This window comes from Sinocyclocheilus anshuiensis, unplaced genomic scaffold, assembly GCF_001515605.1.
Source record: "Sinocyclocheilus anshuiensis isolate Anshui unplaced genomic scaffold, SAMN03320099.WGS_v1.1 scaffold283, whole genome shotgun sequence".
Taxonomy (NCBI): Eukaryota; Metazoa; Chordata; class Actinopteri; order Cypriniformes; family Cyprinidae; genus Sinocyclocheilus; species Sinocyclocheilus anshuiensis.
The window spans coordinates 961,436-974,751 of NW_015549605.1; the positions used below are offsets into that span (position 1 = coordinate 961,436).

The 13,316-nt window shown below is 35.0% G+C and overlaps 1 protein-coding gene and 1 pseudogene across 1 annotated transcript; both read left to right on the top strand.

Moving 5' to 3' along the window:
• Positions 1-138: 138 nt before the first annotated feature.
• On the top strand, positions 139-7,726 carry LOC107658722 (putative tetratricopeptide repeat protein 41; annotated as a pseudogene).
• A 371-nt stretch (positions 7,727-8,097) lies between these two features.
• Positions 8,098-13,240, top strand: LOC107658812 (poly [ADP-ribose] polymerase 12-like). Its single transcript, XM_016447466.1, has 8 exons — positions 8,098-8,621; positions 9,354-9,489; positions 10,935-11,190; positions 11,274-11,366; positions 11,466-11,592; positions 12,523-12,691; positions 12,776-12,896; positions 12,988-13,240. Exons 1-8 carry the CDS (start codon positions 8,293-8,295, stop codon positions 13,086-13,088), a joined length of 1,332 nt encoding a protein of 443 aa, XP_016302952.1. The 5' UTR covers positions 8,098-8,292; the 3' UTR covers positions 13,089-13,240.
• Positions 13,241-13,316: the final 76 nt, after the last annotated feature.

The following is a 13,316-nucleotide window of genomic DNA, read 5'->3' on the forward strand; positions in this document are numbered from 1 at the left end:
GTTTGAGCCAATCACAGCACCCCACGCACAACACCGCACCAATCAGAGAGCGATCCGCAGCCGCTGTCTTCCAATCACCGCCTTACATGTCAGATTTTACACGTTCCAATCGTGGCTCGCGTTGATTGGCTCGACGGGATGCCAGTTCATCGAGCGAGCGTTATAAGAGGATTTCGTCATAGCATTTATTTTTATTTTTATTTGTTGAATGTAACTATTTCTGAAATTGCCACGCACTAAAACTGCAAGGAATAAATATCCAAGAAGAAAATATAGGAGAAACTTCTCATAGCTTATACCTGGGGTTTCCTTTCTGGCCTTACCTGTGTTATGTTCCAAGTGATCTTCAAGAAGAGTTGATTTACCTGAAAACAAAAGTGTTTCCACACCTAGACACACTTTGCCAGGCAAAAGGAACCTGTTTCACACATGTGGACTTGCAGCGAAGCAAACAAGAAAGAAGAGATGATGAAAATAATCATAAGCCTGATCTTTATGACCAGCAATTGAAAATCAGTTTGGATCTCATTGACCACTCGTCCTTTTTCATCTGTCCTCTGGACACTGCTATGGACAGTGTCTGCCAGCAGAACACGGATCTCAATCTGATATCGGACCATGTTCTTTGTCTGAGGTGGCGAGGAACTTGTATGTTGCTGCAGAGGCTGGTTAGCCTGGGGTCATGGAGGATGAGTATCGCACCTGTAGCCTTACAGAGCTGGAGATCACCAAGGCAGCCTTCATTGACAACAACAGAAGCTGCCTCTTCTATTTTCAAGACTGCACCCCACAGGACACCGAGGACTTCTGCGGTGATGAAATGCGCAATTTCTTGAACATGCTGTCCACTCAAAGCCAAAGTGAGAGACAGAGATTGAGAGATCTAAAAAGGAGGATCATAAATCATTGTCTTCTGTCAGGTTTGAGTATACAAGTCACAGACACAGTCTTTAAACACAAATGCAGATTTATTTGAAATACTGAAGCCAACTTGTGTATTGGGTGTTGAGTATTTTAAATGCATTTTCCTTTTTCTTTCCACTGTTTGACAGATTCTTAGAAAACCTTAATGAACTTGAGGAGATGATAAAGGCGGACTGTGAAGGAGTCATTTGTGAATTTCACGAGGATCCAAAACATCCCATCTCAGGTAAGACTACATTTCTGCACCTGTTCTCAAAGTTTTTGTTTTCTTTGTTATAAAAGGCCACAATTTTGGAGTTTTAATCAAATTCTGAATTCTTTTTATTTAATTCTTTTTATTTTTATTTATTTCTTTATTACTTTATATATTTATATTCAATTGAATAAAAGAATACATGTACACATATAATATAGTTGAAAATTTCTATTATTACTTATACTGACTTATTACCCCAAATATTAAAAAAGAATTGAAAAAAATTACATCATTATAAATGTATATATCATTATGTAAATATTTATATATTTAGGGTCTTAGAGAATAAATAATATTTTTATTTTATTTCCCCTTAGAAATTCTTTCTCTGACCTAATCAAAATCCAGGGAAAATTCATGAATTATCAACCTGATACTTTAATATTAAGTATGTTTTTTGAGTCATTATTATGGAATATGACATTAAGAGACATTTATGATTTTTGACTTGATTTGTTGTAGGCAGGATTCATTCGATCTGCATTACCATGAGAGGCATGCTCGTGCATTGTGTGACTGGTTTGTGCCCTCAGTACCCGCCACAGAAATACTGAACGCACTAAACAAATTTATGGATCCTGTAACCCTTAATCCAAAATCTGAGACGCACTCAAGAAATCCAGAAGCTCATTTCACATGGTAAAAACATGAAAACCCAGTAAAGTAGGTAAACTGTGTTTGATGGACATATGTTATGGGTCACATTTGTGTGTGCTTTCAGTGATCTTGACCAGAACAACTCAGAGGAGTATTTTACTAGTATGTGGTGAAAGGGGTTGTGGGAAGTCCACTCTGGTGGCATGGTGGCTGCGGTCCTTCTGCAGACAGAATCCTGATGTTCCAGTTATCTCTCACTTCTGTGGAACCAGCACATCCAGCACTGACATCAGGTCTATGCTTAGACAGTTTACTGCTCAACTTTTACTTTACTGCACATTACGGTAAATTGTCTCATTTTTCCAGCAGAATTGTGTTTGGTTTATTTTTGGAGATTGAATAATTGTGAAATTATGTGTGAAAAATGTAATAATAAATAATTGATTAGTATTATTATTATTAATAATCATAATAATAACAATAATATTGATAATAAATAATAAAAAATAATAAATACAAATGTATTACATTTTGGTGGGATGGGTGGGGGATTAGTAAAAATCAATTTGAAGAAATCTGAACTATTGCCTCGACCAGACAAGAAAAATCAGATACAAAAATATTAAATATAGATAAAAAAACAAACATTTTTAATAATTATATATATTTTTTTTGTTTGGTTATGTTTTGTTTTTAAAAAAAATGTAATTTTAAAATAAATGTTAACTAATAATTGTTAAGATTTAGAATTTAAAATAGGACATTTTATTGTACGTGTAAGTATTACAATTTAAATGTATCAACTTATTAAACCATTTTTAATAAAATATTTTTATATAATATATAATATATTTTTAATAATATTTTAGAGCATCATAAATAAAGACAAAAGACTAATAAACTTTTATTATTTATAAAAAATTAGTGCATTATAAATAAAGACCAAATATTCTAATATTTTACATCTAATTGGTTTCTGCAGGTGATTTTCCAGCTTGGGATGATAGTTTGGAGGATGTATTTGAGTTTATGCACCTCCATCGGGCGGTCCAGGCATTTACTGCAGCAGCAAGTCTTGGGCCTTGTATTCTTCTTGTAGATGGTATTGACCTTCTGACAGAAACACTCGGACTCTCAAAGCAAGAGGTGCTCTTTTAATTTCCTGTTTGATTGATCAAGTTATCTTTAATTTTTTAATTTCAATACAATAAACACCTTATTTCTGTATTTTGTTTTCCAGGTAAAGGCACTATGATGGCTGTCAGATGCTCTGCCTCCCTATTGTAAAATAATCATCACAACAACCTTCACTGACCTCACTTACAAAAGTCTGAGCGGCAGGACCGATGTCCAGATTCTCAGCTGTCCCCATCTCTCCGATCCTAGTGTTCTGGGCAGCATTTTGCGCAAACATTTGTCTTTGCCTTACATGGATCTACCAGCCAGTGTTTTGCAAAGTGTTGCACGTATAAGCAGTGCCACATTCCGGCCTTTTTAGCTCTCATTGGCACAGAGTTACGGACATGTGGAGTGCTGAGGGAGAAAGAGGAAGAGAAGGAGCTGTTGAAGGATAATTTAGAGGCTGATTCAATTCCAGAGCTCTGGGTGAAGGTCATTCATCGCTGGGTACAAGATTACAGCAGAACTGCTCCAACAGAAGATATTACTTCTTGTAAAGTCACTGAGGCTCAAACAAGCACTGCATCACTCAGGGATGGTAAGTCCTGTTTATTTTGTTATATAAAACCATGCTTGCCATGACTTTATTAGTTCAATCTAATAAGCATTTTCTCTACTTCTCTACAGATCTCTCTGGCTGGGTGTGGGACACGCACTGTCTTATTCATGTGTCTCGTGCTGGGCTGACTGAGTCTCAGGTTTTGGCTTTGCTGGAAGATCTAGGTTACTGTGGTAATTTGAGAGTCCAGGTTTTGGAATGGGCCCGACTGCGCTCTGCTTTTTGGCCTTGGGTTCTGGAGAAAACCAATGGTCTTCTGACCATCACGCATCAATCACTCAGCCAAGCTATTAACCTGTTGTTGCACGGTGTGGATGGTTTTATGTTATTTGTCTTATTCTCCTTTATTATATTTCAATTCTTGCCACAAAATAGTTGCTTTATGTAGCCAAACCTTTGATTATATTAATTTAAATAAAATAAAATAAATATTTTATAAATAACATAATTATTTAAAAATAATTACAAATAAAAATAAATTTAGAATTAAATATATATTTTTAATATATATTTATTTTAATATGCAACTAATTTTTTAATAATAATAATTAAAAAAAAACGTTTCAGTAGCAATGCCTTCTGACATTGCGATTCTTGACATACATTAATATAGTCTCCCAGCATTAAAACAACAGGTATTTCCAGCCCGTTCTTACAGTTGTGGTTTTGTCTCTTTCACTTTAAGGTACAGAGGGTCTCATCTCCTACCATCGGATCCTTGCTAAGTTTTTTCAGAAGTCCAGTTTAGGGCTTTGTAGCTGGGCAAGAAAAATGGAAGAAATTCCCTGGCATCTCAAGTAAACTGGTTCATTTAAGGAGTTGCATGATTTCCTCAGTGATCCGGCGTGCGTTCACTCTAGTTTTTCTTTGAATACAAATATTTTGCTAATAATAAATTGTGAAATTATAGAAATTAATACTTTTATTTAGCAAGGATGCATTAAATTGATCAAAAGTGATGATAAAGACATTTATAATGTTAAAAAAGATTCTATTTCAGATAAATGCTGTTCTTCTGAACTTTCTATTCATCAAAGAAACCTAAAAAAAAGTCTACTCAGCTTTTTTTAACAGAATATTAGAATAATTTCTGAAGGATCATGTGACTGGAGGAATAAATTACATTTTAAAATATATTCAAATAGAAAGCAGTTATTTTAAATAGTATATATATATACTTTAAAAATATATGGTAGTTTTCTTTTGTAAGTGATAGTAATGTAAAATCTGTGAGTATTAGACTGTTTTATATTGCCTTCTAAAGATCCTCTTGGAAATAATAATTCTATGCAGACACAGAAGAGCAGAAATTATGACACAATGATCACTTCTTGGTAAATGTTAACTAGATTCACCTGGTCTTTCTTAGACATTGACCCTCCAGATCACAGCAGTTTGTGGAGACTGGCATTGTTCTGCTGTAAAGTTCTGCTCTGTTTGGGTGAGATGCAACAAGCTGAGAAGCTGCTACTGCAAGCAGACTAAATTTTAAAGGTAAAAATAATAAAAGACACTAATATTTTGATATATGATTAGTTCTAATCATTGACAGAAATTGCATGCATTCAAAAAATGATCATATGCAAGGTTTCATTCACTTATAATCTGTTTTGATGGTTTCCTCCACGGGAAGTGGAGCTGGATAGTGACAGTATGAGGTTACTGCTCAAAGTGCAACATATGCTGGCAGAGCTTTACGTCCAAATGCATCTGCCAAAAGACACAGAGATGTATTGCCACAAGGGACTTGAGACAGCCCAGTCTTTTGCAGTAGCCCACCTTGCCAGCTCAGAGGTCAAACTGATAGTTGGTAAGATGTATTTCATATTTCATCCTGCATTCACATAACTGTTATAAACAGACATGCAAGTTATTTCTTGGCAAGGGTAAATCTGAACACATGAAGCACTAATCTGCTCTCACAGGACAGCTGCTTTGTCGTCTGCGTGTGGCATTGCTGGAGGATAGACGGCTGAATGAAGTGCCAGGGATTTTCAAAGAGATCAGTTCTGCTAGATACATCTCTGGCCATCCTTGTGCTGAAGGCACAGCTATGCTACTGAAGGCCATTCACAAGTAAGATAAAAAAAGTTTGTTTTTCTCTAAATTAAATTATAAATGATGCTACATCCACATCAATAGGTGTCAGTCTATGACCACTGTTTTATTAGCCAGTAAAATATACAGAAATTACTTGAAGTTCATTTTAATGCATTTTCATCATTTGTCAAGGTTGACTCTTTGTGAGCCCAAGACTGCTGAGAAATGCTGAGGCGCTGGTACAGCCATGATCATCCTCTGGTAGCAGAAGTGGAGGAGCAGCTTGCAGATCTCTGGACCAGAGCTCAAACCAACACAGAGTGAGATGCTCGCATTTAGTTACATCAATCTGTCATCAAACCTCAAAGTCACATAATGTGATTTCAAGGTCGCTGGCTTGATTTTCACTTTTAGATGGACGCAGAGGAAGATGGTTGAATTGTACCGGCATGTTATAAGCACTAAAGAGACTGAGGCTCAGATGTTGCAACTTCCCACCATGCAACACGACCTTGCTGTCATTCTTACGAAGCTTGGTGAATGACTAAATAGCTTTAGCGACTGGTTGTGGCACTGCGTGCTTGAACACAAGAGTAACTTTTTAAGTCTGGTTTCAATGGCATATTTTTCTTGAAAGTTTTGAACCAAACCAACCAGCTCCAAGATGAATCACAACTTTAGAAAGTCTGATTTGAATGTAAAATGTATTATTTATTTTTTTTGGACAAAAAGAAGAGTGCTGTGTGTATCTATTTATACACTACCAGCCCAAGGTTAGGAATGATTAAGATTTTTTAAATGTTTTTAAAATAATTATCTTATGTTCACAAGGCTGCCTTATTTGAGCAACAATACAGTAAAATAGTAATATTATAAAATATTATTACAATTTAAAATAACTGTTTTTGAATATATTTTAAAATGTAATTTATTCCTGTGATGGCAAAGCTGAATTTTCAGTAGCTATTACTCCAGTCTTCAGTGTCACATGATCCTTCAGAAATCATTTTGTTTATACTTTATTTCAATAGTCCACTTTACACATTCTACTAATTATAAGTAACTTTGCAACTACATGTTAACTAACTCTCATTAGTGTATTAGTAGACTGTTAGGTAAGGGGTCAGTAGAATAAGTTGACATGTACTTGCAAAGTTACTAAAGCACTGGACTGAAGACTGGAGTAATGGCTTCTAAAAAAACAGCTTTGCCATTACAGAAATAAATTGCATTTTAATATATATTCAAATGGAAAACAGTTATTTTAAATTGTAATAGTATTTGAAAATATGACTCTTTTTACTGTATTTTCGATCAAATAAATGCAGTTTTGCTGAGCATAAGAGACTTAGGCCTATTTTCAATGAAGCGATTGAAGTCATTCACTGCAAGTTTAAAATACCATATATAGAAAATATTGAGATATATAAACTCTACTGTTGTGTCTGTTGTCATTTTGTCATTCTCTGTTCTGTCACAGATGTTTTGAGTGTTTTATGCTGTCTGGCAGGTAAAGTGTTGTTGCGTAGCTGCAGTAGAGTGGACAGGAGAGAAGGGCTGGATCTGCTCCAGAGAGCTGCAGACATAAGGATTCACCTCCTGGGCCCTGAGCACCAACTGACCCGAGACCTGGAGCCGTGAGCTCAGTTTCACTACAATATTGTATTGTAATCACACAGATGCTCGCTAAATTCATTTTAATCTTATCTCTTCTGCAGTGTTTCAAACCCTGATATTTCAGGACAGAGGAAGCATGTTCTAGAGGTCATCGGGTCCACCTCAAACAATAAACGGTCACTAGGTAGGTCTACACATGCTTTCAAGGAATCACACAGTGGGCTGCTGCATCCTCAATCATCCTCTAGGTCATGTATAACACGACTAACTACCAAACTCCCTAGAAGCTTCTCTACACAAACAGCATCGTGTTGCAGCCAGGATGAAACCCTAGAAACACCATGGACGGCTTTCCAGGTCTCCGTTTTTGGGCCACAGAGTGATTTTAGGACTCTACTGCAAACAGGAAACGCTGGTTGGTTTGACCGACGACGGTCCCTTACCAGATCAACCGGGGGTCTTTCCCAGGCAGATGCATCATGCAGGAGGAAGCTCTGAAACCATTGAACCCAGATGAGAAGACACTTGTCACATAGTCAGAGTAGCCATGTTTTTTTATTCTATTCTACTCTACTCTATTCTATTCTAGTACGTTTTACCTTTATGTTGCTTACTAAACTTTCTATAAAAAATTCTATAAAGCTGCTTTTGAAACACAGGATGTGAAGCACTATTATAAAAATGACAACTATTAGAATAGACACATTTTCTATTTAGAGTGAAGTGAGCATATATCCATTTTACATCTATCTATCTAACTATCTATCTATCTATCTATATCTATCTATCTTTCTATCTATCTATCGTTCTGTGTATCATTCTGATATTTTGGTATCCTGTGTGTCTGTCTTTCTGTCTGTCTGTCTATCTATCTATCTATCTATCTATCTATCTATCTATCTATCTATCTATCTATCTATCTATCTATCTTTTAATACATTCTCGAATCCTGTGGGTGAACGACTTTTATTTTGAAAAGAACTGGCATTGGGAACTTGGCATTGACTCGTACGGCTTTCACAGTTTCCGCTTTCATTTCTGTAGAAACGCAGAATAGAAACTGTACTACAAATAACAACGCTACACAGCAGCCCAGCAGTGGTCTCAGGTCTGCGCAGACATGTCGGGCTACTCTCGGATCATACATTATGCGACCAGCGTATTATGCAGCAATAAAGGCTCTATGGAAATATCTCAGCTGCACCACAAGGTCCTCCAGCGCTTTGATGTCTCCGAAGAGGATTTCTGGTATGTCGTTAAGAAATGCTCCCGCTTCGCAGTGGTCCAGAGCAAACCCACAACAGAGGATGGAGAGTCTGACTGCATCGTCGTCGCCAAAACATCTCTGAGACTCTGCAATAAATATTCCAAGAATGAATGTTACGAGTGCCAGGATTTACATCTGTGCAAATATTACGTTTACGGGAACTGCAGATATGGAAAAGGAAGGTAAGGTTGGGAGAACATCTGGATATCTAGTGTTATATATGCCCATTATAATATTTAATACAAGACTAAATAGATATACGTATAAATAACAACAGCTATTAGCTGTCATCATGTAAGTTCAGAGTTTAGTGGCACGAAAAATAATAAATTCATAACTCATGTAATTTCTGTAAGACCCATTGATATTTTGCATGCGCTTTAATTTATCTAAAATTATTTTGTGTATACTGCTGCTTGGAACATATACGCTACTTTTCAAACGTTTGCACGCACCTACTTATTTATTATGGCTATTTTCCACATTTTAGAATAATAGTACAGTGAATTATGAAACTATTGTGATAATAAACGATTTAATTACTAGTTTCTACGTTATTATGTAGAAGAGAGTCATTAATATTAATAATAATAGCTATTATTAATGTGAATTACGTTTCATTAATAATAATAACACCCATCAATTATATTCAATGGTATAATAACTTAATAATAATAATAGTCATATGTTTTAAGTGTAATATTAAGTATAATGATAATTTAGTTATTATTGTCTCAAAAAGCAGTGATAAAACAGTTAAAAATAATTTCTGCATTTTGGTTATTACATATTTATACATGAAAATAATCTGTATCAGTCATATAAAAGCAATATCAGTCAACCTCTTACACAAATGAGTATATGCAACTTATATAGAGCCCAAAAAAATCATTATATGCTTATGTGTTTGTCAGGAAGGAGTGTAAATTCTCCCATGATATCCAGTCACAGCATAACTATCCCCTGCTGCGGGAATGTACACTTCATGAATTGAACGAGGATGATCTCTTCCTGCTTCTGCTCCAGAATGACCCTGCCCTACTGCCAGAGGTGAGGAAATGCAAACAGGAAGGCTAAAATAGCCACCTAAATGTATTTTGGACTCCATTCTCATGAGAGAATTCCTCCCCGAAGCCTAAATCATGCTATGACTGGGATATTTCTGCATTCCAGGTACCTCTCCTGCCATTTGAAACGCCCTCCTTCGTTTCTTTCGCTGCGCGAAAGTTTTCAGAGTAGAACAGAGCTCATGTAACCGCTCAGACATTTGTTCTGGCATGCTTGAATCAGCAATTGGTTACACGCAAATATACAATGAAGTAATTGAATATTTGAGTATGTAATTAGTCCATCAGAACGCAAAAGGAGCTTGTTTTCTGCGTTATATCCTGGATAAGGTGCAGTCTGATCAGTACCATCAGTCAAACGCCTGTAATCTTTAAAAAAAAAAAATTGAGAAGAATTGTGGTCCGCGTTAAGGATGAAGAGTTCCAGATGGTTCTAAGATCTTCAGGTGTCCTAAGTGTGTTTCTCCAGTTTGGTTTGGACAAAAAAACAAAACAAAACAAAACAAAACAAAAAAAAAAGAAAGAAAGAAAAAAAACTGAAAAAAAAGGAGAATGTCCTGTAAACAGGTAAAGTAGAATGTTGCACTGTGATGCACTGGTTTATTCTAGAAGTTTCACTGTATTTGTAAGGAATTTAATTTGTTTACTTTAGTTATTAATAAATGCATGTATGGTTTTGAAAATTGTAATTTGCATATACACTACCGCTCAAGTTTGGAATCATTATGATTTTTTTACTTTTTTTGAAGGAAGGTTTTCAAGGAAGTCTCTTATGCTCACCAAGCTACATTTATTTAATCAAAAATACAGTAAAAACAGTAATATTATTCTGATTTAAAATAAATATTTTCTGTTTCAATATATTCAAAAATTTAATTTATAATGGCAAAGCTGAATTTCCAACATCATTACTCTAGTCTTTAGTGTCACATTATCCTTCAGAAATCATTCTGATTTGGTGCATAATTGTTATAAATTATTATTGGTGCTCAATTATTAATAGTTATAATTATTATCAATGTTGAAAACCGTTTTTGCTGCTTTATTTTTATGGAAACTGATACTTTTTTCAGGATTCTTTGATGAATAGACATTGTTGAATATGAATTATCAACACTAATAATAATAAATGTTTCTTGAGCAGCAAATGAGCATATTAGAATGATTTCTGAAGGATCACGCGACACTGAAAACTGATGAAAATTCAGCTTTGCATCACAGGAATAAATGACAGTTTAAAACATGATTTAAATAGTAATAATATTTCACAATGTATTACCGTTTACAGGATTTTTGATCAAATAAATGCAGACTAGGTGAGCATAAGAGACCTCTTTCAAAAACATCAAAAATCATAATTTGTCCAAACTTTGACCGGTAGAGTAAGTCTGATGTTTAAAGACTTCACCTCATGCTGTATGTACACAGGTGTGTGCTCACTATAATAAAGGCACAGGGCTTTTCGGGGCCTGTACCTTTATGGAGCGCTGCACTAAGGTGCACATTTGTCAGCACTTTGTGCAAGACGACTGCCTGTTCGGCCCCAAGTGCAAACGGCTGCACAGTATCAACGAGCACAGCTGCAGGATGCTGGAGGAACGTGGTCTCGGGGGTGACATCATCCATGACCTGCCCTACATCTACCAGAACGTTTATCGCCTCAACTCACAAACTCTAAGCAGTGGTAAGCAGTGCCACTTATATTCGTTTGCACATATTAAATATACAGTAATTCATATTATACATACATATTCATATACATTTCAGAACTGATATCTGATCAAGGCGTCAAACCGGCTGCTCAGATGGAGAAGAATGAAATCTGTCTCCACTTCATAAGACGGAAATGCAAGTTTCAGGGTTGGTGTCCATTTCATCCACGTTACCTCTGCTAATCTCGTTTTCTTTAAGCCATTCACATTAGATTTAAGTTAAAATGGTTTTGTTTTATTGCTTCAGACCAGTGCGTTCTTGTCCACTTTAATCTTCCATACAAATGGGAGGTTGATGACGGGAAAGGCTGGAGGGATTTGAGAAACATGGAGGAAATAGAGAGAGCTTACTGTGACCCAAAGAATGAACACAGGTCAGTACAAATGCACATGCATGTGTTGGCTTAACATTTTTTTTTAGTGCTGGCAAACGATTAATCGCGATAAATAAAAGTTTTTGTTTGCATAATATATATGTGTGTGTATTGTGTATATTTATTATGTATATATAAATACACATGCAGCATATATTTTGAAAATATTTACATATATTATATGTGTACAATATTTAATTTATATCATATATAAATATATTTAATATGTGTAACATTTTTCTTAAATATATACATGCATGTGTGTGTATTTATATATACATAATAAATATACAGTACACACACAAATATTATGTAAACAAAAACTTTAATTTTGGATGCGATTAATCGTGATTAATCGTTTGACAGCACTATTTCTTTTTTTTTGCTATTTTATTGTTATTTTGTTTATTTTATTTTTATTCTAATGGGGGAACTTAATGGGGGTTGTATGTTTATTATTTTATCATTTATTTATTGCTTTTTAAGGGCTTTCTCTTGAAATTGAATAACAAAAATATCAGAAAATAACATTTTTTAACTGATTGTATATTGCATTAGCCGTGCAAAATTATTTATTTATTTATTTTTTACATCATTCCCTATTCTATCCTTTCCAGTGTGAGTTTAGTATCATTGAGATACTATTATAGTTTTTCTCAATATTTTGGATTATTTTTGTTTTTGTATTTTCTGTTTAATTTTAGTTCAAGTTTTAATAATTTGTTATGTGTTTTGTCATTTTTAATAGTTTTTTTTTTTATTTTTTTTTATTTGAGTAATTTTAGTACATCAAGTTGCCTTGGCAACTAGCTGATATATACATTTATATTTTAATATATTTCAGAAAAATGTTGTTATTTCAAGTAACAAAAGTTTATGGTTTTAGTTTTAGTTGACTATAATGACACTGATTGCTTCTCTTGAATTTAGTCCAGGCTCGAGACCGGTGGATTTTGGGTCCATGACTAGGAAACATGACCCTGTGCGCCGACTCTCAACGGTCTCTTCCGTCTCTAAACCCACCCACTACATCCTGACAACAGAGTGGATTTGGTACTACAAAGGAGATCATGAAAACTGGATAGAGTACGGTCAGCCGGTGAGACTGGATTGCAAACATACTCTCATTTGAGAGAAATTTAAGGTCAGGTTGTGGTTTGGTTTCAAAATCTTTTTTCTTTAGGATGACAAGCAACGTGTGACGTCTGTAACGTCCCGAGAGCTGGAGAAAGCATTTCAGGAGGACAACAATGCAGAAGTTACTGTCATTAAGGGAAATAGGCATTACTATGTCAGTTTCCAAGGTACTACACGTATAACAGGATTCCTGCGGTCATTGAAAATATGATTTTATATTATATTATTTGTAAGTATTTGACTGTTCTATTTTTACAGATATGTATCAAAGAAACCCCAAACACAACACAAAGAGGAGGGTACGCAGACGACCACGCTTTGTGTCTATCAATGAGGTGGAGGCTAAAGCTGCCCAGTGACAGACCCACACACACAAACACACACTGTTTATGTACAAGAGGACTGACATTCAAATTATGAGTTACTGCTTAGGTTTTGTGTCACTTTTCCATTCATAATTTGAGGATATATAAATTAAATGCAAATGCTTTGATTAAAATGATATTTAAGTAGTATTCATTTTAAAGGGGTCATATGATGTTGCTAAAAAGAACATTATTTTGTGTATTTGGTGTAATGAAATGTGT

Coding starts and splice junctions, on each gene's coding strand:
- LOC107658812 (XM_016447466.1), top strand. CDS start 8,293: ATGTCGGGCTACTCTCGGATCATACATTATGCGACCAGCGTATTATGC. Junction 8,622..9,353: donor TGCAGATATGGAAAAGGAAG/GTAAGGTTGGGA, acceptor TGTGTTTGTCAG/GAAGGAGTGTAAATTCTCCC. Junction 12,897..12,987: donor TTACTATGTCAGTTTCCAAG/GTACTACACGTA, acceptor CTATTTTTACAG/ATATGTATCAAAGAAACCCC.